The 22,808-nt window shown below is 43.2% G+C and overlaps 1 protein-coding gene across 1 annotated transcript in view; it reads left to right on the top strand.

The window, feature by feature from the left end:
• The window catches only part of ephb6 (eph receptor B6), a gene marked incomplete at both ends in the record, with an annotated part of 101,777 nt that extends 79,432 nt beyond the window's left edge, over positions 1 to 22,345 (top strand). Inside the window, 12 exons of the mRNA XM_080737699.1 lie at positions 2,886 to 2,967; positions 8,153 to 8,277; positions 10,866 to 11,028; positions 11,497 to 11,611; positions 12,147 to 12,202; positions 13,308 to 13,424; positions 13,987 to 14,234; positions 16,877 to 17,095; positions 18,146 to 18,295; positions 19,162 to 19,346; positions 21,634 to 21,792; positions 22,240 to 22,345. Coding sequence (XP_080593825.1) covers positions 2,886 to 2,967; positions 8,153 to 8,277; positions 10,866 to 11,028; positions 11,497 to 11,611; positions 12,147 to 12,202; positions 13,308 to 13,424; positions 13,987 to 14,234; positions 16,877 to 17,095; positions 18,146 to 18,295; positions 19,162 to 19,346; positions 21,634 to 21,792; positions 22,240 to 22,345 — 1,725 coding nt within the window. The remainder of the gene's footprint in view (positions 1 to 2,885; positions 2,968 to 8,152; positions 8,278 to 10,865; positions 11,029 to 11,496; positions 11,612 to 12,146; positions 12,203 to 13,307; positions 13,425 to 13,986; positions 14,235 to 16,876; positions 17,096 to 18,145; positions 18,296 to 19,161; positions 19,347 to 21,633; positions 21,793 to 22,239) is intronic.
• Between the last annotated feature and the right edge of the window lie 463 nt (positions 22,346 to 22,808).

Raw genomic sequence — 22,808 nt, 5'->3', positions numbered from 1 at the left:
ATGTACAGACACGTGTGGCAGGGCTCAACCCCTGTTCAGCAGCCTGATGGCTGGGCTGTGTAAACTAGTCCCAATCCCATAGTAGGCTGCGTTTTGATGGTAGCAGTCGGTAGCAGTGTGACCGTGAACGGATTGTGGCCAGGGTGGTTAGTGTCCTTAATACAATTGCCTTTGTTGTGTGCACTGCCTGTCATATATTGTGTCCTGAAGGGGGAGAAACTCAACCTCCCACGATGCACTGGGCCGTCCTCTATAGTGCTCTCTGTGGTGGAGGGTTAAGTGGGGCAGCTCCCATAGCAGGTGGCGATGCAGCTCCTCAGGCTGCTGCTGTAGAACACCCTGAGGATGCAGGGGCTCACACTGAATGTGTTCAGCTGGTCTGGGGCTTTACAGATGTTGTTGGGGCTTTTTCACCGTGTGTGCGTGCGTGCGTGCGTGCGTGCGTGCGTGCGTGCGTGCGTGTGTGTGTGTATGTGTGGCCCACTAAGGGCCTTGGAGGTATGTGTGTACACAGAGGAACTTGGAGTCACTGACTTCAAGCAGTGACTGGAAATGTGTGACTACAAAAACTAAAACCCAGAAGTGAGTTCCCTCAGCAAATTAAAAGCATTTTCTTTAATTCATAGAGTTTTTCAATTTATTAGCTATTGATATCTCTGTGAATTCTGAATCCAATATATCTCTATATAATAATAATTGCCTGTGTGAAGATTGTCTTGTTAAACAAAACATGGTAAAGGGGAATATGCTTTTACTTATTATCTGTCATTCTGTATACAGTACTGTTACAGTGTCAGATGTTCATAGTAAATGTGCTGAAAATTGAAAATAATTGGTAAATGAATGATAAAGTAATCCCTATGAAAAAAAGGCTCAGACTGCTCAGAAAGCTAGGTTTCAAAGTTTTTCTACTTTTTTTTAACAGTGAATCATGCAAAACTACTCTAGCGGAGTCCCACAATAAAAATAGAATAGCTGGAAATGAGCATAATACCGTACGTCCAATTTAATATAAGTCTTTGTTTGATACTGAGCTTATTTTCTTAATTCAGCCGAAACCCAATGCAAAAGTTCCACTGGAAATCTGCAGTGGCAGCCCATGGCGGGTTGGCCTAAAGACGTCATCCCTGTAGCAGCTAGCTCTCTACTGACCGTTAAAGAGTGTTGTCATTCTGTTGCCAAAACAAAGCCCATCAAGTCAGACCTGTTTCAGCTTGATGTGGAAATGAATAGGTGTGTTAAAGCCTTGTGTGACTCAGTGGTAATATTTACTAATTTCATTTCCCCCTGTGTTATGAAGTTGTTAGTTTGGCTCTAAGGGGAGATATACGTCCTGAATGTTGTACTTGGACAAAGAAATTAAATAAATACCTCTAAGAGGACACAGGCTTTATTTTCCAGTCACAGAGTAATCGACTTTGGATAATGTAGCCTATATGGTATTAGGGCTTTCACGAATAGTGATTTTTAGTATTCGAATTATACAACCTCAAAGTATTCGAATAGTCGAATATTCGACAGGACTGGCCAAACTATCAAATATTAAGTAAGCAAGAGGCAAATATTGTGAAAATAGCAGATCTACATGCTCACAACGCCTCGCTGTGGAACTGAGTCACATTAAATGTAATACCTACAATTCCAAATGCTTGTCAGGGTGGGGGTCCCCAGTTCATATATGTTTATTTGGGGGGTCACAGCCTAAAAAGGTTTGAAAACCCCTGGTATAGAGCATTAACAAATTCATCCACCAGGGACATTGACAACTCATTCTTTTGACTTCCTATCTAGCCAAGCTTTATAAACTACGGTATATATTTTTTTAAAGAGAAAACAATACAAAAAAAAAAAGTGAATATTCGACTTCGGTGAACAAAGTCGAATAGTGACTTTGATACTCGAATATTCGATTATTTGGTGAATGCCCTATATACTGTAGTATATCCTGCATTCTATAAGTAATCAACATCTCTATGCTAGAGGTGAGTGGATTAACACTTAGTGAATGGAGGTCGTCCTGCATGCTCTATTAATCTATAAGCTGCATGTAAGCACAGGTACACAGTGACATGTATTATTCAACGTGACATACATTGGCTAAATCGTTGCTTATAACTTATTGATGATGGATAGGTACTTCTGCTGCATACTGTAGTTACCAACGCACAGTTCAATTAACAGTCGATGAACACATGTATGCTATCATTTGCCGTTTCGCTGCGTGTTCTAAAACATATTCCATGAATTAGCTACACAGCATTACGAGTGAAAGAAAATGTTATGCAATTTTTTTAATCAATCTTAAAAAGAAATCCTAGAATTTTGAAAAATCAGACCTCGGTTTGAAATGGAGTGGTGAATTTGAGCAGCTATACCCTCTGTGTGTGTGTGTGTGTGTGTGTGTGTGTGTGTGTGTGTGTGTGTGTGTGTGTGTGTGTGTGTGTGTGTGTGTGTGTGTGTGTGTGTGTGCGCGCGCGTGTCTAGGCTTAATCTATATTTTTACATTCTATGTGTGTGTGTGTGTGTGTGTGTGTGTGTGTGTGTGTGTGTGTGTGTGTGTGTGTGTGTGTGTGTGCGCCCACCACCCACCCACATAGCCACGGACATAGCTGTTTATAGGGAGCCGGTTTCACTGCTCCAAACAATTGGCCTAATACTAGGGTTAACATGGTTTAAAGAAACACCTTCTCATGCAACAGTTCTAGCTGATTCTGTCCCTGTCCCTGTTCTGTTACTGTTCTGTTACTGATCACATGACCCTGACCTCTTACTGTTGACTGCTTGCATGTTGGTGATCTAATTGAAAATATAATATTGCTTGCACCTTATTGTGAAGTCACTGGCTGAGTGTGTAATAAGAATGTGTGAATGTATTTGTCTGGCAGATCCAAGCCATCAACAACGTGTCGGCTTTGAGTCCCTTCCCACCTCGATATGCCAGCATCAACTTCACCACAAGCCAGTCAGGTGAGCGCCAATAAAGATGAATGGGGATTATCACATGTCCTTTACTGTGTGTGTGTGTGTGTGTGTGTGTGTGTGTGTGTGTGTGTGTGTGTGTGTGTGTGTGTGTGTGTGTGTGTGTGTGTGTGTGTGTGTGTGTGTGTGTGTGTGTGTGTGTGTGCGCTCGCGCGCGCGCGTGTGTGCGCGTGCACGTGCGTGCATGCATGCGTGATTTATCTTCCTTTCATTAAACCATCCAGGGAGACTTGTCTCTACATCTATATTTCCTGCTCTCTCTCTCCCCCTCTCTCCCCCTCTCTCTCTCTCTCCCCCCCTTCTCTCTCTCCCTCGCTCCCCTTTTCTCTCCAAGGAAGGATGATTAAAAGTCAGTGCTCAGCTTCAGTCGGTAAAATGTTCAAAAAACCACAACCCCGGCCAGAAGTCTACAGTGTAGTCATTGACGCAGACACGAATTTCAACAGCCCTTATTTAGACAATTACAAAGTCAGCCTACTTTCACCTTTAAGAATATACAAGGATTAAAGGACTCATGTCTCAGCAGGATTTTGGAAAAACTTGTCCATGCATTTCTCCCCAGTAGACTTGGCTGTGTTAACGGTGTCTCCCTAAAACAGTCTGTCAGACAGCTGCAGTAGATTCAGAAGGCTGCTGATCAAGTCCTCACAGAAGGACCCATAGCACTACTGAAACACTCACTGACCATACATGAAGCTAGTCAACATTTTTGTTTTCTTTTCTTTTTCTCTTTACTGATTTTATTGATTTAGATTGAAATTCATATGCATTTGTTATATTGTTGTTGATGTTCTGACATGTTATCTTGTTATTGCGACCGTAGGTCGCATTTACTATCAAACCCTGCACAAAGTGTAAGTCAGTCCGTCAGTCTGTCTGTCACACCTCACACGTCACACTCTTGCCCTGCTCATATCTCCGCAACCGTTGCCCCGATCCATGCCACATTTTGCACACACGTTCCTTACCTGCCAAACTACAACCTCCAAGGACCCCCGGAGCTCCAGGGACCCCCAGCTCCCTGGGGGACCCCCAGATGTAAGTGTAAGTCCGTCAGTCTGTCTGTCACACCTCACACGACACACTCTTGCCCTGAAACCCTGCACAAAGTGTAAGTCAGTCCGTCAGTCTGTCTGTCACACCTCACACGTCACACTCTTGCCCTGCTCATATCTCCGCAACCGTTGCCCCGATCCATGCCACATTTTGCACACACGTTCCTTACCTGCCAAACTACAACCTCCAAGGACCCCCGGAGCTCCAGGGACCCCCAGCTCCCTGGGGGACCCCCAGATGTAAGTGTAAGTCCGTCAGTCTGTCTGTCACACCTCACACGTCACACTCTTGCCCTGCTCATATCTCCGCAACCGTTGCCCCGATCCATGCCAAATTTTGCACACACGTTCCTTACCTGCCAAACTACAACCTCCAAGGACCCCCAGAGCTCCAGGGACCCCCAGCTCCCTGGGGGACCCCCAGATGTAAAAAATGACCAAATGTGCTAAACTGACCAAATGACCACCCCAACGGGGCTGCTCACGGGGAATTCCCGGGGACCACCCACTCCTGGTGCTCCAGAACGGATGCAAAAGTGGTGGCGCCCCCAGTGGAGGACCCCCTACACTGCAGCTCACATAAAATGCCGTAACTCCGGCTAGGAGCGACCGGGACAGCCGGGGCCGGTACCTATTCGTCCGCCTTGCCGGCGCGGAGACCCCACCCCTCATTTCTCACATGGCCCTCTTCTAGCGCCACCATGAGGCCGATTCTTGCAAAACACATTTTTGGACACTGCTCCTACAATTTTTGCCCTAAAATCACGCAAATCGGTACACAGTATGTCTACACTCATCCCATCAACATGAATCTCTCCCATATAGCGCCACCTCCAGGCCGATTTTTAAAAACACATTTTTGGACACTACTCCTACAGATTTTGCCCTAAAATCACGAAAATCACTACACAGTATGTCTACACTCATGTCATCAACATGGATCAGGAAGATTTTGGCAAAACACATTTTTGCCCTATTTGTGGAGATAAGTGACCTACGGTCGCTTATCTCCAGATTAGGGAGTGTTACTGGTTATAGTAATGTATTATCTGCTTATTGTAAGTCGCTTTGGATTAAAAGCGTCTGCTAAATGCCTAAACTGTAAACTGTAAGGAAGCTGGAAGAAAGTGGATCATATCGTCACTGTCGGGCAGAAACCTTATCTCCAAGTTTCAAACTCGCATGTTTTTTTGTAAAGTAAAGCCCTGCTTCATCATACAAGACTGTCACACAAAACTAGTGAAAATAGCCGATTTACAAGCACACAACGCCTCGTGGTGCGAGGCGGTGTGTGCTTGTAGATCGGCTATTTTCACTATTTCAAATAATTTTTAAAACCCTTAATACAAAACGAATGGCTTTGGACATACAGAGATTTCCACCCGACAACGACGATATCACTCTAGTTCTCACATCTTCACTCTGGCATCATGCAGTGGTGGGAAAAGTACTCAAATGTTAAGTAAAAGTATGTGTGATGTGTGAAGTAGTAGTAAAAATGTACTTGAATAAAAGTACAAAAGTATTGGTATCAAAATGCACAAGTACAATGTAAAAGTAAAAGTACTCATTAGGCAGACTGTCCCTTTTCAAATGTATACAAATCATTTGAAAATAGCAGATCTACAAGCTCACAATGCGTCACATCGCGACGCATTGTGAGCTTGTAGAGCGGCTATTTTCAAATGTGCGAAATGTTTATAGGGTTGAAGTGGTTAATGTGTGTTTTGTAATAAGAATCAAAATCTACAAAGTAACTAGTAACTACAGTTTTTAGTGGAGTAAATGTACAATGTTTGGAACGAGATGTAGTGGAGTAGAACTAAAAGTATTGAAAATTTGAAATACTCAAGTAAAGTACAAATACCTCAAAATTGTACTTAAGTACAGTACTTAAGTAAATGTATTTAAGTTAGACCACTACAGGCCCGGTTGCATGAGGGGGGCGGCTGGGGCCGAGCCCCATCACGCAGACCCCCCGGCCCCAACAGTGAAACCGGCAAATACTCGAAAACAAAGGCGAAACACTAATTTGCATAGTGGTCGCAACCTTAAGCTCATGGACGACCCCACTTATCCATTGAGGCATGCCGTCACTGGCATCATGTGTGTCAAATCCTTTGTTTCAAAATATGACTCTAGGTTTATAAAACACAGAATATATGTCTGATTATGAATCATCCAGACCTCTCAGGTCAGCTGTCTAAACTAAACGTGTTCAGTGTTGTTCAGACAGAGTTCAGCATGCACCAAATGTATGAGACATACTCCCAGAATCCTGCAGGTCAGCTACGAACTCTCAGTTCTTTTAGACTTTCTGTTTCACTATGCCTTTTATTAAAGGCCACCACCCATTTTCAATATTGAAATATGTCATTAATATACCTTAGAGGAGTTGTGTGGAAATAGTAAAAAAGTTCTCCCCCTTCTGTGTTGCCTAGAACTGGAGGATTGATTTTGGGGTTTGTATTGCAAAGTACAATGTGTGATGTCATCAAGTTCTAGTTTCTATTTCCACACAACTCCTCTAAGGTATATTAATGACATAATTCAATATTGAAAATGTGTGGTCTTCCCCTTTAAGGTTTGTGATTTGTTTCTTGTGCACTATAATTGTATTTATTTTATATATTGGGTTTTATTGCATTCAAATGTCCTTTTATGTGTTTCTTTTGCTCTTAATCCTGTGTCTTAATGTCTTAATATGCTTAATGTTTTGTTTAAAGCACTTTGAATTGCCTTGTTCAAATGTGCTACACAAATAAGTCAGCCTTGTCTTGCCCCCCCCCCTCTCTCTATCTCTCCCTCTCTCCCTCCCTGTCTCTCTCCTTTCCTCTATCTCTCCGTATCTCTATCTTTTTCTCTCTGTTTCCGTCTCTCTCTCTCTCTCTCTCTCTCTCTCTCTCTCTCTCTCTGCTCCATCTTTTCGTCTCCTGCTTTCTGGACTCAGGTGGCCCGAGGTCACGATATCCTGTCACTTCACATTATGTTCACTACGGAGCCAACTAACGAGAGAGGGAGAGAGAGAGAGCAGGAGGGAGGAGAAGAGAGACATTGAACAAAGATAAGACAGTGAAGGAGCTATACAAAAACAAAGCATAGTGCAATGCTGTTTTCATGGAAAATGAAAAGCATCGGAAATTCCATTCTCTTTGAATTGGAAAAGAAAGAAAGGGTTTTTTAGTGTGCGTATGTGAGGGATTATGTGGCTATTGGTAAAATTACTGGAATGCTGGAATGCTCCCCTGATCTGGGTGAATGAGCCAAACGGCAACCACAGAAACTAAATACAGCCCCACATACTGCTCTATAGTCAGCTGTCTCTGCCACTGTGAACCAACCATCTCTTACCAGTTTGGCAATGCTGCCCTCTTCTGGTTAATGCAGCAACAACACAGCTCAATGGAGACTGAGGTTTGCCTTGAACACTGATACAGGGTCACCCTTTATCTGCTAATGCCGCTTGACTTGTAATTGAGCTGGAAAAATCACCAATACTACCAAAAGACTGCCTTTGCTTTGAACAAAGCATTTGACCCCAGTCCCAGATTACTCTAGCAATACGCAGTTGTCTGTGCAGTGCTGTTCATGACAAAAGGGAATTCAAATAGTGCAAGAGATCCAAAGAAAGTGGTTTATGTGGATTGTTGAGTGATGATGACGCAGGCATCAGGATATTTTTGGCACCACTTGTCGGGAACACAGTTTCTTATCAGGAGCAGTTGGAGGGCCAGTGCCTTTCTCATGGGCAAACCCATTCTACCTCTTTTGCCACCTCCGCCAGCTCAGTGGCCTTGTGGTCAGTGTGTCCACCCTGAGATTTGGAGGCCGGGGTTCAATCCCTGGCCGTAGACCGAGTCATACCAAAGACTATTATAAAATAATTTGTACCCAATGCCTCCCGACTTCAGACTTAGCTCAGCATCAAGGGCTGGTTTGGGGTTAGGTCTGTCTGTGCGACATGCTAGCATCATGTCCAGAGGATGAACTAGCACATCATCGCACTGAAGAAACAGAACATAGGCTTCTGACCTACGGGCCACATGGCTCGGCAACCGTTGGTTGGTTCCCATGGCTACTTACTTACACACGTGTGTACTTTTGCCGTCTTCCCTTAGTTCCCTCTACTGTTCCCATGATGCACCAGTTGAAACGTGCTCCAGACTCCATCACCCTGTCCTGGCCACAGCCTGACAGACCCAACGGCGACATCCTGGAGTACCAGCTCCGATACTACGACAAGGTACAGTAGGTTCACAGAGTCACGTTCCAGTCATTTAGGTCAGTGGTTCTCAAACTTTTTCATGTCAAGGACCCCCACATTAATATGCGCGTACCCCCATCTGAAAATAAATATAAAATATCAATATCCAGTCAGGGTGAAAAACTATTAATTGAAGAAGATTCAGCAGAGTAACAGCATTACAGATCGTAGCATTCAGGCCTCCCGGCCTTGGCCCCCGGGGGGCTGCCACCCTCAGGGCAGAAGACTCCTGAGGTGTCATATACGGTATAGGACATCTCTTATACCCAGAGACGTTATCCTAAATGATCATATAAGGATATTTGTTCAAGTAAGTGACAGTACGAAAATGCTGACTGTTTAAGTTAAGAGTGTCCATACTAAGACATGATACAGGCTAGTTACACTTATGGACATCACTGGTATTGCTGGTTCAGCCAAAATAGAACAGTGTAGTAGAAATAGACTTTGGAACAGTTTTTGAAATGACAGCAACAGGAGAAAGTTTGAGAACTACTGATTCAGAAGACATTTTGTAGAATCGGCCTCAGGACTTAAAGGGTTAAAAGAGCACTCCCCCAACCGTATACTGTGTATCAGTCTTCACTAATACTCACTATAAGTGATTCTGTAAAGCCTGATGATGTGGGCTTTACAGACTGGGGCTGACTTTAGCCTGTTTGCTGTGCAAAGCTGTGTGTGTTTGACATCATTTGGAGAGCAGGCGGTGGGGCCAGCTGTGCGGTGCATTGAATAGGAATGTTTTAATTGATTGGCACCCTATCAAACGGGTGATGCCCTGGGCGACCACCCAATCCACTGAAGCTGGCCCTGCTGTGAATGACATCATCAGTGGGGATTTCAAGCTAATGGAAACTACAGCCTTTCTGCTTCTGGAACATTAGCACATTAAAAAATCATTGCAACATAAAAAAAAAAAGGTTTTATATTTAGTTTAAAGTCCATGGCAATGAAGTTATTGATGATACATTTGAGACAGAGAGCAAGTATCTCTGGGACTCCAATCTACACTAAAGTCAAGTGTACAAATGGAACCAGATGGACCCATAAGGGTCCATTTGGTTCCATTTGTACACTCAGAGTTATAGACCTTTACAGGTCCATTTGGACCCCTGGTGGTCCCCAAGCTAAATGCTGAGAAACAGTTATCTAGTAGATGAGTTGAATAGAAGTTGGTGACAGTCTAGATCAGTGGTTCTCAAACCTTTTGGGCTTCAATACCGCCTTCTCCTGATTGCTGAATCCAAGTACCCCCTTTAACCGACAACAACATTTTGATTAGAAAATACATAAAAAGGACAGTTTTTATGTCAATATGTTGAAAATAAAAGTGAGTAGCCTGTTTTATATTCAGTAACAGTTGTGCTAGTCAAAGTTCTTACTTAATTTGGTTTAAAACCTTATGGAGCAGCCCGTTCACAAACTTTTGTCAATGTTTTATCATTAAACATAACAGTAAAATAAATGTTTCTATTTTACATTTTCTCTCAAGTACCCCCTGTAGTACCTCTGCGTACCCTTAGGGGTACACGTGCCCTCATTTGAGAAACACTGGTCTAAATAATGTACTGGGAATATTATTGACACCACTGCTAAAACAGTTACAATCTCTTCTTTCTGTCAGTGACAGTGACAGTGTTTTCAGCTGAGCGTGTCTTAAAGTGCACTGACCTACATATAAACAAAGGGACATTTACGCTAACCACGATGACACAACGCCACCCTGACACTGTACACACAAACATACTGTAGTAGGCAAGTGAGCGCATCCATATGCACATACACGCACACACGCGCGCACGCACACACGCGCGCACGCACACACGCGCGCACGCACGCACGCACGCACGCACGCACGCACGCACGCACGCACGCACACACACACACACACACACACACACACACACACACACACACACACACACACACACAATCCCCTGATTGTAGATGCAGTTATAATATGCAGATCTGTATTGTATATGTTACTTATTTTTAGTAGTAACACATTTGTGTTTTAGATTTGATAGCATGTTGTTTAAACCAGTGGTTCCTAAACGGTTTTGCTCAAGAACCAAAAGAGAAATAAGATATTTGCCCGGGATCCAAACTAGGGAAAACAGCAGATCTACAAGCTCAAAAACGACGCTTCGCGCAGCGTTGTGAGCTTGTAGATCGTCTATTTCACCTCTTAGATATTTGTTTTTTAAAATCTTAGCTTTTTAGGGAATATTTTTTGAAAATGTTATGAATTAATAATAATTAAAAAACAAAATGTAGGAAACAAAAAATTAAGGGACCCATAAAAGTGTGTCCGCGACACTGTGGGAAACAGTGGTTTTAAACAGATGTTAGGTTTGATGTTTACCTGTATCCTACTTTCTTTGTAACGCTTAATAGATTTTCTTTACACTCTACCTCTATGAACATTTGCTGAGTTCATGCCTACATGCTTACCGTACTTACACCGCTTACACATTCGCCGCTTACACATTCCACTGTTGTACAGTAAGTCGCTCTGGACCAGAGTGTCTGCCAAAATGCCTACATTGTAAATGTGTTTCCCTCAGGGTTCAGATGAAGACAGTGCAGTGAGTGTCTACAGTGAGACCAACACAGTGACGGTGAACTCGCTCATCCCCGGATCCATCTACGCCTTCCAGATCAGGGCACGTAATGAGAGGGGCTACGGCCCCTACAGTAACACCGTGTACTTCACTACTCTCATCCCAGGTATGATGAGTTTGCTTTTATATACGGTATTTCCTTTTTACTAAATCAGTTGTATATTAAGAGCCTGCCGTAATGGATTGTAGAGACCAATGATATACAATATTATTGTGGTTTGTCAGTTTCAATAGAATTTCCTTGTAATACATGTTTTCATATTATTGTGATCGTAAATTCTTTTGCATCTCACATGCGAAGCTTAACCCATACTCTATGACGCGAATGGCTGATTGTGAAAATAGCATATCTTCTTTTGAAAATGTATGAAAACAAATTGACTTTTCATTTCACTTGTTTGGCTTCTTTTGTTATATTTTGAAAATATGAACATTTTCTCCTATAAAATATGGACACCAATGGTTAAAGTGGTTAAGATAAGAGTCTAAATCTACTCAAGTGGTTGTTTAAACCGTTGTATAGCTGATGACTTTGTTGCTATCTATATTATATGTTGTTCATTTTGTGCCACAGAGGAGCATACACAGCAGATTCAGAATCGGCTCCCACTGTTGATTGGCTCAGTGATGGGAGGAGCAGCCTTCCTATTGGTCGTGGCAGCGATCGTGGTGGTGGTCGTGTTCCGCAGGTGAGTGCTTCACTTATCATTAGTGCAGTGGTTCCCAACCTTGTGGGCCAGGGTGTACTGGTGGGCCACGAGGGTATTGCAAGTGGGCCCCCAAATAATTGGCAAACACTATGATTTTAAATATAATATAACATAATAAACATATACATATACAAATGTTAAAGACCCCCCCCCCCTGAAATCCTGAAAAACAGTGTTTTCATTGTGATTGATGAATAGCAACTTAACGAATACTGTTTCATTAATCCATTAAGCTGGTACGCAATTGTTTGATTGATCACTAAAATAAACATGCCCTGAAAATGCATGCAGCATGGGCTGCAAACACTTTTAGGCAGTCTAACATTTGTCGTCATGTTTGTCATGAGTTCAAATCTTGCATCTCAATGGAATTTTACCTGTGTAAATGAAGGTAATAAAGAAGAAGGAAAAAGAACCAGTGATACAATTTCTTGGACCCAAAATATAAAACACATTTGATATATTTTGTGAAGCTGGTGTTTATATTCACACTATTCTTATTTCCCTGTGGCAGTAAAAGGAGAGAGAGCCCGTACAGCGACCGGCTCCAGAGGTACATCAGTAACAGAGGTGAGACTGACCATAGGAGAAGAAGAACGTCCCTTTATTGTCTATTAACACATGGTAATTCATCTTTGAATTTTTGCATATCCCTCCGAGACACAAGTCACGCGCATGCACGCACAAGCGCACGCACTGCACGTGCGCACACACACACCCACTTACTATGCTTTGATTACATGAGAGAGGTCGGAGCACGGGTTCAGCCCCTTGGACCCCATTTTGGAGTTCAGTGCCTTGCTCAAGGGCAGGACACTTGGGCTGCTGATGGGCACCGTAGAGCCACCCTCCAGTCACCGGTTTACAGCGGGAAAACACCCTCCTGCCGGTGTCTGGGATCAAACCAGCAACCCTACTTCTGGACCAACCTGTCACCCACAGAATAAGATGATGCACCATTTGAAAGAAGCACCACTGTTGGCACGAATACAGTACAAGCTTCAGTCCTCAGATTGTATGTGTCTATTCTTAGATTTCGTTGCTGACGGTGAGAACCTTGTATCTCCATAATTTCAACCTTTAATGTTTCTTTTTTTTCGCAAATGAATGCCCTTCTTCATCATACTAGAGCATCACACAAAAGCAGTGAAAATAGTCACTATACAAGCTCACACCGTGTTGTGACGTTTTCACGTTTTCTATATTTTTGAAAATGTTTTTATAAATAATAATAAAAAAGGAACGACATTGGACATACAAGGTTTCCACCCGACAGCGACAATCTCCAACATGACAGGCAACTAACAATACAGAGTGCATGGTTGAGCCATGATGGTTCAATACTATTCTCAGGCAGCCGTTTGTATCCTATAGTGTTTATGGCATGCTATTGAATAACATCTCTCTGGCCTACAGTAGAGTAGCGATCCAGCCTTGTGTTCACTGTCCCAAGGGTAGAGAGAATATATGAGAAAGAGATAGAGAGAGAGAGAGAGAGAGAGAGAGAGAGAGAGAGAGAGAGAGAGAGAGAGTTAGATAAAGTGAATCATGTTGCAGATGAACACTCCTATTCAGTGGGGTCACTCACATGATCTACAACTGAAAGACTGTCTTCCATAACTGAAGCCATAAGTTCTCCCCCATTCATAGGATTCTGCATGTGTTTGCTGTGCAGGTGGGGTGAAGTATTATGTGGATCCGTCCACATATGAGGACCCCAGTGAGGCAGTCAAGGAGTTCGCCCGTGAGATCGACCCCACTCACCTCAAAATTGAGGAGGTGATTGGTGCAGGTAAGATCCCAGCTTTTTTTTATTTTTATGTGCAGTACTGTAAAAAACATGTATGATCAAAAAGCATTTTCTGTGTGTTACAGTCAGTGGTTCTCAAAGTGGGGTCCGTGAGTGGGTTCCAGGGGGTTCCCAGCTAAATGATTGATAGTCAGGAACCAAATGGACCCTTACCAGTCTGTATCACTGAGAGTATACAAATGGAAACAAAACGACCAGTACGGGTCCATTTGGTTCCGTCTGTACACTCTGTACAGATGGAGTTATGGGGTTCCGTGGCCTAATATATACCACAATAGCGGCTCCTTGAAATGAAAAAAATCACACCCAGTGTGAAGTGAGTGGTGTATTTTATGAGTGAAGCTTGGCCAATGCCCAGCTTTGCAGGACAGACATACAAATACACAAAGCCAGAAAGTTACAGTGGGCATGCGTTGTAGATTATTGGCCTGCCAAAATTGCCCTGGGGCAGGCACACTGACTTGAGGTGAGCACGTTGACGGCCATTGAACAAACCCTTGAGGTTTGACCTTTAACATAATGTCCTCTGATCTCTCCACCTCAGCCCAGTTTGGGGAGGTGTCCAGGGGCCGCTATCGTCCCATGGGACGGCGGGAGGTGCTGGTGGCGGTCAAGACCATTCGCTGGGGGGCCACCGACAGGGAGAGAGGCGTGTTCCTCAGTGAGGCAGGGGTCCTGGGCCAGTTCGACCACCCCAACGTGCTGAAGCTGGAGGGGGTGTGCACCCGGAGCCCCCCGGAGAGAATCATCACTGAGTTCATGGAGAATGGACCCCTGGACGCCTTCCTCAGGGTGAGACTACAATTACGTCTGCTAAAAAGAACTACGACTCCCATCTTCAGCTGTTCTGTGCTTGCTCTCCTGTCAAAATACAGATTCCACTCTCACAAACAGGCCATGGATATTACTGTAAAAGGATATGCAGAGGTTAAATTAAAAGCCTAGACCATGTCTAGGCCAGGCATAGCTAATGTCAATATTAAAAGTCCAACAAGGTCTCTAACCGGATTCAACCTGCATGGGTCTTCCTCAGGGCGTGGCAGTCAGTGTCCTTGGTGGATTCTTTTGTTTGTTTTTGAAGCGGTGAAAACCGCTTCCAATGAGTGGCTTTGTGTGTCCCACGCCCATATATGGTCATTTCAGTCCAGAATGAACAGGTTTTTTCAAAAACAAAATGTGTGTTTAATGTCCATATATGGTCATCTCAGTCCAGAATGAACAGGTTTTATCTGTCCCTTACATCCAGAATATGTGTGTAACGTTCGTCCCAGTCTGATGATTGGATGATTAAAAATGTCCAATGAGACCATACTTTGAGAATTGGTCAAGCTTCACATGCAGTGATGTCATTACGTGCGCGTCCCGCGTCAAATACGCGTTCATGTCGCCCAGAGACGCATTCACGTCTTGTTTCTGGGGTCCCGGGGACGCGCCTCCATTATTAATCCATAATTTACCGCATCGCGGTAAAAGAAAAACATTAGCGATTAGCGAATCGCAAAGGCCGCGATGTTCTGCTAAGTAGACTTCCCAAGCAATATGGAGACGTTTAAATTTTTGAAATCCCTTCATAATTGACTACGCAATGATCAAATCAAACCGTGGTGTCTGTCTTTGCTTCCTATTAAACCTGCGGAGAGGAGAGGAGCCAACTGTCTGTCTAACAGCACGTACAAGTTTATTTCCGTTCCAACAGAGTAGGTTCCAACGGAGTAGGCCTACTCCATAGCTACAGGTAGTGAATGTTCTTGTAATCATTATAAATATAATGTCCTTAAATCCTTGTGCATTGATTAAAAGCTGCCGTTTGTCATAAGCTGAAAGTGAAAGTGATTTCTGTGCAACGGTGGCTGCCCCTCCTCTTTCCCCCGCACACACAACTTTTGGTGTGTGTCTTAGGGTGCTTTTTTTTGCCTTGATGAAACTTAAGCAAGGCAGCGACATGCGGTACTTTCTTCCTTGACAATAATGAGAGGCAGACAATACCATTACTGACATTTTGCTGAATATAAAAACGTTTTATATTGCTAATAGCAAAGTAAAAGGGAATCTTTTGGAAACTTAATGGGTCTGTTACTCGGTGAACAAATGGAACCAAATGGACCTGTTCCATTTGTAGGCCTACTCTAGTTTTTTTAAAATGTAATATAAATTGGGGTCCCAGTGATATAAATATAATTAAATGCGTGTCTGTAGCCTAGTGTATTTAGAAATCCTAGTTCTAAGTTCAAACATTAGCCAAATTGTAAAATAAATATAAGAAATAGGCAAACATTTTGAAAATAGCCGATCTACAAGCTCAGTCTTTAGACGGCCTTAATAACCTATTGTGGTGTGTAAAATAGCCTATAGAAAAAAGTTAATAATAATAATAATAATGGTAATAATAAGGGTAGTAATAATAATAATAATACATAAAAAAGTATCGAAAACGGTATCGAAAAAGGTATCGTATCGATTCCCAGGTATCGAAAAAGGTATCGTATCGATTCAGAGATACCATCTCCGCGGCGTTGAATTTTTTTGGGACCCATAAAATATCCCTGGGACTCATCCGAAAAACTCTTCTGGGGTCCCGGGACTCATTACATTAAAAACCTATTAACATCACTGCACATGACAATTCGGCCCTCCAGATAAAATCATTAATTCATTCAGAATTGGAAGAATGTATAGATCACAGAGTTCATAGCTCTAGAACACATAGAATAAAAGTTCACCGCTTCACTTCGAACCAAGGTTTGATTTTTTATATTGCTGCTACAGTACATTAAGCTATGCCCTCCTAGGCATAGAAATTAAAGGCCTATTAGCGATATCCTTGGCTTGTTTTTGAGCCCTATTTTACCATTCTCACAGACCAGTAATCACAAAAAATGACTCCCTCTCAGGTATTGTTGCTATTTTTCTCAGTTCTTTCATGTACGGCAGAGGTTCACATTACTTTCCCATGCCAATGCCAAGGATAACAACATTGTGAGGTTATTAAAGGAGTAGTTCACCCCCAAAATTCCTTTTTTTCTATTGATTAGTCACGCCATGGAGACTAGAGTTCAATAATTTTTTTTTGTTTTTTGTCACATTCACAAAAATTTGATTCGAATAAATTTACCCCGTTGATTCCGGATAGGGACCCGTTTCGAAACGGGTCCCCATCCGGAACGAATGGGGATAAATTTATTGTTATCACATTTTTGTCTTAGGAATGCGACAAAAAACAAAAAATATTATTGAACTCTAGTCTCCATGGCGTGACTAATCAATAGAAAAAAAGTAATTTTGGGGGTGAACTACTCCTTTAAGATTTCCCTCTTTCCTTTCCAATTGCCTCCCCTTGTGCCCCACTTTGCAAACCTGTGCCATACCTCAAACTCATTCTCATACTAGCTACTTCACTTCTCTGTACTTTGACTGCTTCTCTCTCTCTCCATCAGGAGAACGAGGACCAGTTCAGTGTTCTGCAGCTGGTGGGCATGTTGAGGGGTGTAGGCGCGGGGATGCGCTACCTGTCCGAGAGGAACTTCGTCCACCGGGATCTAGCAGCCAGGAATGTTCTGGTCAATTCCAACCTGGTGTGCAAAGTGTCTGACTTCGGCCTGTCGCGCCTCATGAGGGGCCTAGATCACAATATGCCCACCTACACTGCCTCACTGGTGAGTACCAGGAAATAATGATATGATACATAATCAGGATTTTTTCCCCCCTTTTTTTAAGAAACACAGGGGAGTTAAGTTTGTCTGTAGGTTTTAACCAATGAAAAGTATTCATAAGCTTGTTACTAAATCAGAGTCTTCAACCTTTTCAGGCCAAGGACCCCTTAGTTGAGAGAGAGATGAAGCAACCTCTTCATAGCCTCTTCAACCTCTTCATAGATTCCATATAGTTTCATTGTTTGACAGCACAATCATCAGTGTATTTTAGATTCATTTCAATTTGTGTTTTCAGATATTTAACCACTTTAAACTGTCAATACTTAATAAACTTGACCTTTCACTCTGTACTTAGTCTGCTCTTTTTCCCCTGTACACCAAACCTCTTTGCCGAAAATAGCTGATCAACAAGCTCACGACGCCTTGCAGCCTCGCTTTGCAGCGCGAGGCGTTGTGAGCTTGTAGATCTGCTATTTTTGGCTAAAGTTCTCCGAGTATGGATGCTAGGGTTCAAGTGGTTAATATAGAAAAGGAGGAAAAAAGCTTCTATGGTAAATGGTGCATTTATATAGCGCTTTTATCCAAAGCGCTTTACATAGATTGTGCATTACATTCACCCATTCACGCACACATTCATACACCGGTGGCGGAGGAAACCATGCAAGGCACCAACCTACTCACCGGGAGCAATTAGGGGTTCAGAGTCTTGCTCAAGGACTCTTCGACATTAACTCAGGGGGAGCCCGGATTCGAACTGGGAACCCTTCGGGAACCCTTCGTGCTCTAATAACGGTTTCTCTACCCCTGAGCTATGCCGCCCCTATCACACAAAGATTTGGAGGACCCCCTGTAGTAACTCTGTGGACCCCCTAGGGGTCCCGGATCCACTGTTGAAGACCCCTGTACTAAATAGTGACTACATTGATCCATTGGAAAAGTAATTGTTTTGGACATTTATAAACATAAAGTTGTTTTGGGGTCACTCAGATTGGGGGGGAGCAAAGTCTTCAGTGTTCTCCCATCATGCCTTGCTCTGTGCTCGGTGTCCCTCAGGGCAGTAAGGTTCCTGTGAGGTGGACGGCACCAGAGGCCTTCCAGCATCGCAAGTTCAGCTCGGCCAGCGATGTCTGGAGCTTCGGTGTGCTGATGTGGGAGGTGATGTCATACGGAGAGCGTCCTTACTGGGATATGAGCAACCAGGAAGTGAGTATGATACAGCTAAATCATGACATACTGTAATGATGTACATCATCGTATTTCCATAGCTTGTTGTGACATTTGAAAGAACAAGGGGATGCACACATCCTTTCCGAGTGCTGGTGCTGGGCTCAGGTCGACATAGGATTAAAAAGAATTCATGGGTTGCATTTGTAGTCGTACACCAGCCATTTTGAGGACCAACACAGGTGTTTTGACTATCATAGAACATTGGTTCTATGCCAATCAGACACATTGAACACCTGTGTTGGTCCTCAATATGGCCGGTTTAGGACTACAAATGCAACCCATGAATTATAGAAGTCTGCACAACAGCCGATGCTCCGCGGTGTTTATTACGTTTTGAAACACAAAGTTTGACGACATTTCGGCCTTCAGCTAGCCTTCATCAGGTCACCTGATGAACTTAATAAACACTGTGGAGCATCAGCTGTTATGCGGACTTCTATTCTTTTTAATCCGTGTTGTGACATTTGCCCTGATAATATCTCAGGTTAATATCTTATACTGTATGTGTGTTTGGTACAAGCTTATCTCCCTGATGTTCTATCAAACTGTATGTAATTGTTCAGTCATTCAGATTATTTCTTAGCGATTCTTCAATCAATTACTTTACAAACTGCATTTTTGTACAGTATATCAAAACAACATTTCATAAACACTTGCTATGTATCCCATGTCTATAATACATTAAGCATTCTCATAATGCATTATAATCATTCTATAAGGCCAAGTATTATACATAATACTTAATAATTGCTGGACACTCACAGACATTTGGGGGGGGGGGCAAGGATCATAGTGTATTATCATCATAGTAGTAATCAATCAATCACTCAATCATCCTCCAGGTGATGAAAGCAGTAGCAGATCAATACCGGCTCCCGGCTCCACACAACTGCCCTCCAGCCCTCCATAACCTGATGCTGCAGTGCTGGCAGGCAGACAGAGCGGACCGGCTGGGGTTCGACTCCCTCCTCTCCTCCCTGGACCGCCTCATCAGACACCCAGCCTCCCTCAAGGCAGAGCAGACCCGGTGAGATGGGATCACATGACTTTTGGATAGATGTTTTTGGGCTTTTATGCCTTTATTGATAGGACAGTTAGACTGACAGGAAATGGGGAGAGAGATGGAGAGTGACACGCAGCAAAGGTAGTCAGGATCTTGAATCGAACCAGCGGCATGCTGTCAGGCTACATTGAGCATGTGGTATGCGCCATGGACCGGTAGGCCAGCAGGTGCCCCATGAAAGCTTTTATTGAAAGAACTGCTGGGACTTGGATTTAGGTTCAGCACAGTGGAATGGAAAAGCTATTAGACAAATACTGTAATGAATAGTCATCAAACAAAACATATTCTGCTAACGTGGTACTCATTTGGGTTCCACCATGGAGATCCCAGTCCATCACACCAGACTATTTCACTGTGGCGTTAAGTGTTGTGAAACCGTAAAAAACACACAACCGTGTCAGAATATTCATCGAAAATAGATTTACAAGCTCACAACGTATTGCTATGCAATGTAGATTATAGCTTGTAGATCAGCTATTTTTGGCAGAGATTTTGTGTAGGATTGAATACTACTGCTTTACTACTGACAACAAATGTAATATACTCTTGATTTAGATCAGGGGTCTTCAACAGGGCGTCCGGGACACCTAGGGGGTCCTCAGAGTTACTACAGGGGGTCCTCCAAATCTATGTGTGATAGAAACCTTTTTTCTTCTTTTTTATATTAACCACTTGAACCCTAACGTCCATATTCTGAGAACTTTAGACAAAAATAGCAAATCTACAAGCTCACAACGGGTGTGAGCTTGTAGATAGGCTATTTTTTAGGTTTGGTGTAGAGGGGGAAAAAGAGCAGACTAAGTACAGAGTGAAAGGTCAAGTTTATTAAGTATTGACGGTTCAAGTGGTTACCGTACATATCTGATAACACAAATTGACATGAATCCAAAATACACTGATGATTGTGCTGTCAAACGATGAACCTACATGGGATCAGGGGGTCCCTGCTTCATCTCTCTCTCAGCTAAGGGGTCCTTGGCCTGAAAACGTTGAAGACCCCTGATTTAGATTACTAGACCTTACCCGTTCAAAGATGTGTGCTCCAAAATATGTGCAGAGTGTGGGTTGTGGGGAAAGTTACTGTAACTGGTGCGTGCGTGAGAGCATCATAATGTAAGGAGCAGCTCATGGAGGAGTGTATATTTATTTACCCGTTGGAAGATGAGACACACATCAAACGCACCTGGTGAAAGCGTGAGAGAGAGAGAGAGAGAGAGAGAGAGAGAGAGAGAGAGAGAGAGAGAGAGTGCACATTCCTGAGAGAATGCACATTCCTAACTGTGAGAGAGGGAGCTGTGTGTGTGTGTGGGGCTCCAGATCCCATGGCCTGGAGGAACAGACCGTAACCCTGGCAACAGACAGTAGAAAACGCTAATAAACAGCTTTAATTTGGGAGAAATGAAATTCGGGCTCCGTCACCGTTGGTATAATGCTAATGGCCAATACCATGTGAACTTTGGGATCAGTTGCTGAAGCGAGTGAATAGATAAACGTAGATAAGCGTGAGCGTTAGAGCGTGAGTGAGTTGTTTGGAAAATTATATGTTTGATGTCATATTTATTACCAGGTATATTTCTGACCACACGTTGGCACTGTTGCTCCCTGTGAGACCATAACACTGAACAAATTCAGTGTCCTAAGTCCTAAGTTCTGACAGAGCTCTACGGTCTCTGAGCACCCCAGGGGGGTCCCCAAATTATTTGGGGGGGACCCCAGATGATTAGCTTAATGTGAAACAATGTTTTCTCACTCAACAGTAAACAAACCAACATAAAGTTTAAGTGTATAGAGGGTATCTACACATTTCTAAAATTACAATTTAAGGACTTTGTAATACCTCTAATATAAAACAAATTAAACATTGGCCAAATTGTCAAATATTAGAGGCAGAAATTGTGAAAATAGCTGCGAGGCGTTGTGAGCATATGTAGATCTGCTATTTTCACAATAGAACCATGTTACACAAAATGTAATGCCTCAACTCTTAGTGCTTGTCAGGGTGTGGGGAGTCCCCAGTTAAAAATATGATTGTTTTGGGTGTCGCGGCCTGAAAAGGTTGAGAAACACTGCTGTATGTCACCATGCCACGAACACACTCACTTTTTTAACCACTCTCATTCAGTCCAAAGCACTGATGTCAGGCTAGCCTGGCCTGATTATCCAACCTGTTTACCTGCTGTACAGTAAGTCACTATAGTCAACACCTGTGTTTTTCTGCCCTTGAACCCGCTGCTCCCGGCTCCTTCCACAGAAGCTGCTCCCAGCCACTACTGAGCCCCACCCCCACAGACCTGTCGTCCGTGGCAACGGTCAGCGATTGGCTGACGGCACTGAGGATGGACAGATATAAGGATGCGTTTGAGCGGGCGCACCTGGACACGTTGGACAGAGTCAGCATGGTCACCATGGCGTGAGTATACGCCACACATACTGTATGTGTCATGCGTCATGTCATCTGTGATAAACGTGGGAGCGGTTACAAAAAAATACAAATAAACTTAACAAACTCATCTCAGTTTCCAAGTTAGTTAAATGTCAGATGGGAGACCTGGGAGTTGAGCTGGGCTAGATTTAAGATTCAATTACTCATTGTCAAATCAATCAATTAAGTAGGTCAAAGAGGCTTAGAACCTCCAAATTCATAGGTTTCTAGGAATTTGCCTGTGCTCATGACAAACACAGATTATATAATATATATAGTAAAAAAATAAGAAAACATGCCACTAAATACAGCAATAATATATGTATATTGAATGACCAGTATTGGCCCAAACATAAACAAACATTACAGTGAGATCATGTTTAAAAGATATATTTCCTTTGTTGTCTTATATATTGTTTTCTCTCTTTTTATCAGAGATATCCAGAATCTGGGAGTGAACCTCCTTGGCCATCAGAGGAAGATTTTCAATGCCGCACAACAGCTCAGAGCCCACCTGAACCAGGGCCAGGTGGAGGTGTGAGACCCCCCCCTCAGACACTCACAAATGCACGGACAGCTGCAATGGATTTGAACGGGTTTCACTCTTTTCTCTGGCTGCTGTGTCTGCTTTCGCTAATATTTGTTTCATTTTGATACGCATGAAGGCCAAAAACGCAAACAAAGACCCATCGTTGTATCTTGTGGCGAACATGGCGCTGGAGTCAGAAAAGGTGAAGAAAATGTATCGTCCAACTTTCTACGTCCGACCGTGTGAGAGGAACGATCAACATAGCACGATGAACATAGAAGAGAGATATATGCACTACGGGAGCTGTAGTCCAGGTGCAGGACGGGAGTTGCCACAGACAAGGAGAGGAGGACCTGAACTAAGACGTCTTCGATGTGTTTTAACAATATTTCACTTCTTTGCTGTTGTTTGCCTACAGCTGTCTACACCTTAAATCTGATCCTACCTCTGTCCTCACTTCCACACAAATTAAAGC

This window comes from Nannobrachium achirus (assembly GCF_963921795.1).
Source record: "Nannobrachium achirus genome assembly, chromosome: 2".
NCBI lineage: Eukaryota > Metazoa > Chordata > Actinopteri > Myctophiformes > Myctophidae > Nannobrachium > Nannobrachium achirus.
This window is presented reverse-complemented; position numbering and strand designations above follow the sequence as displayed.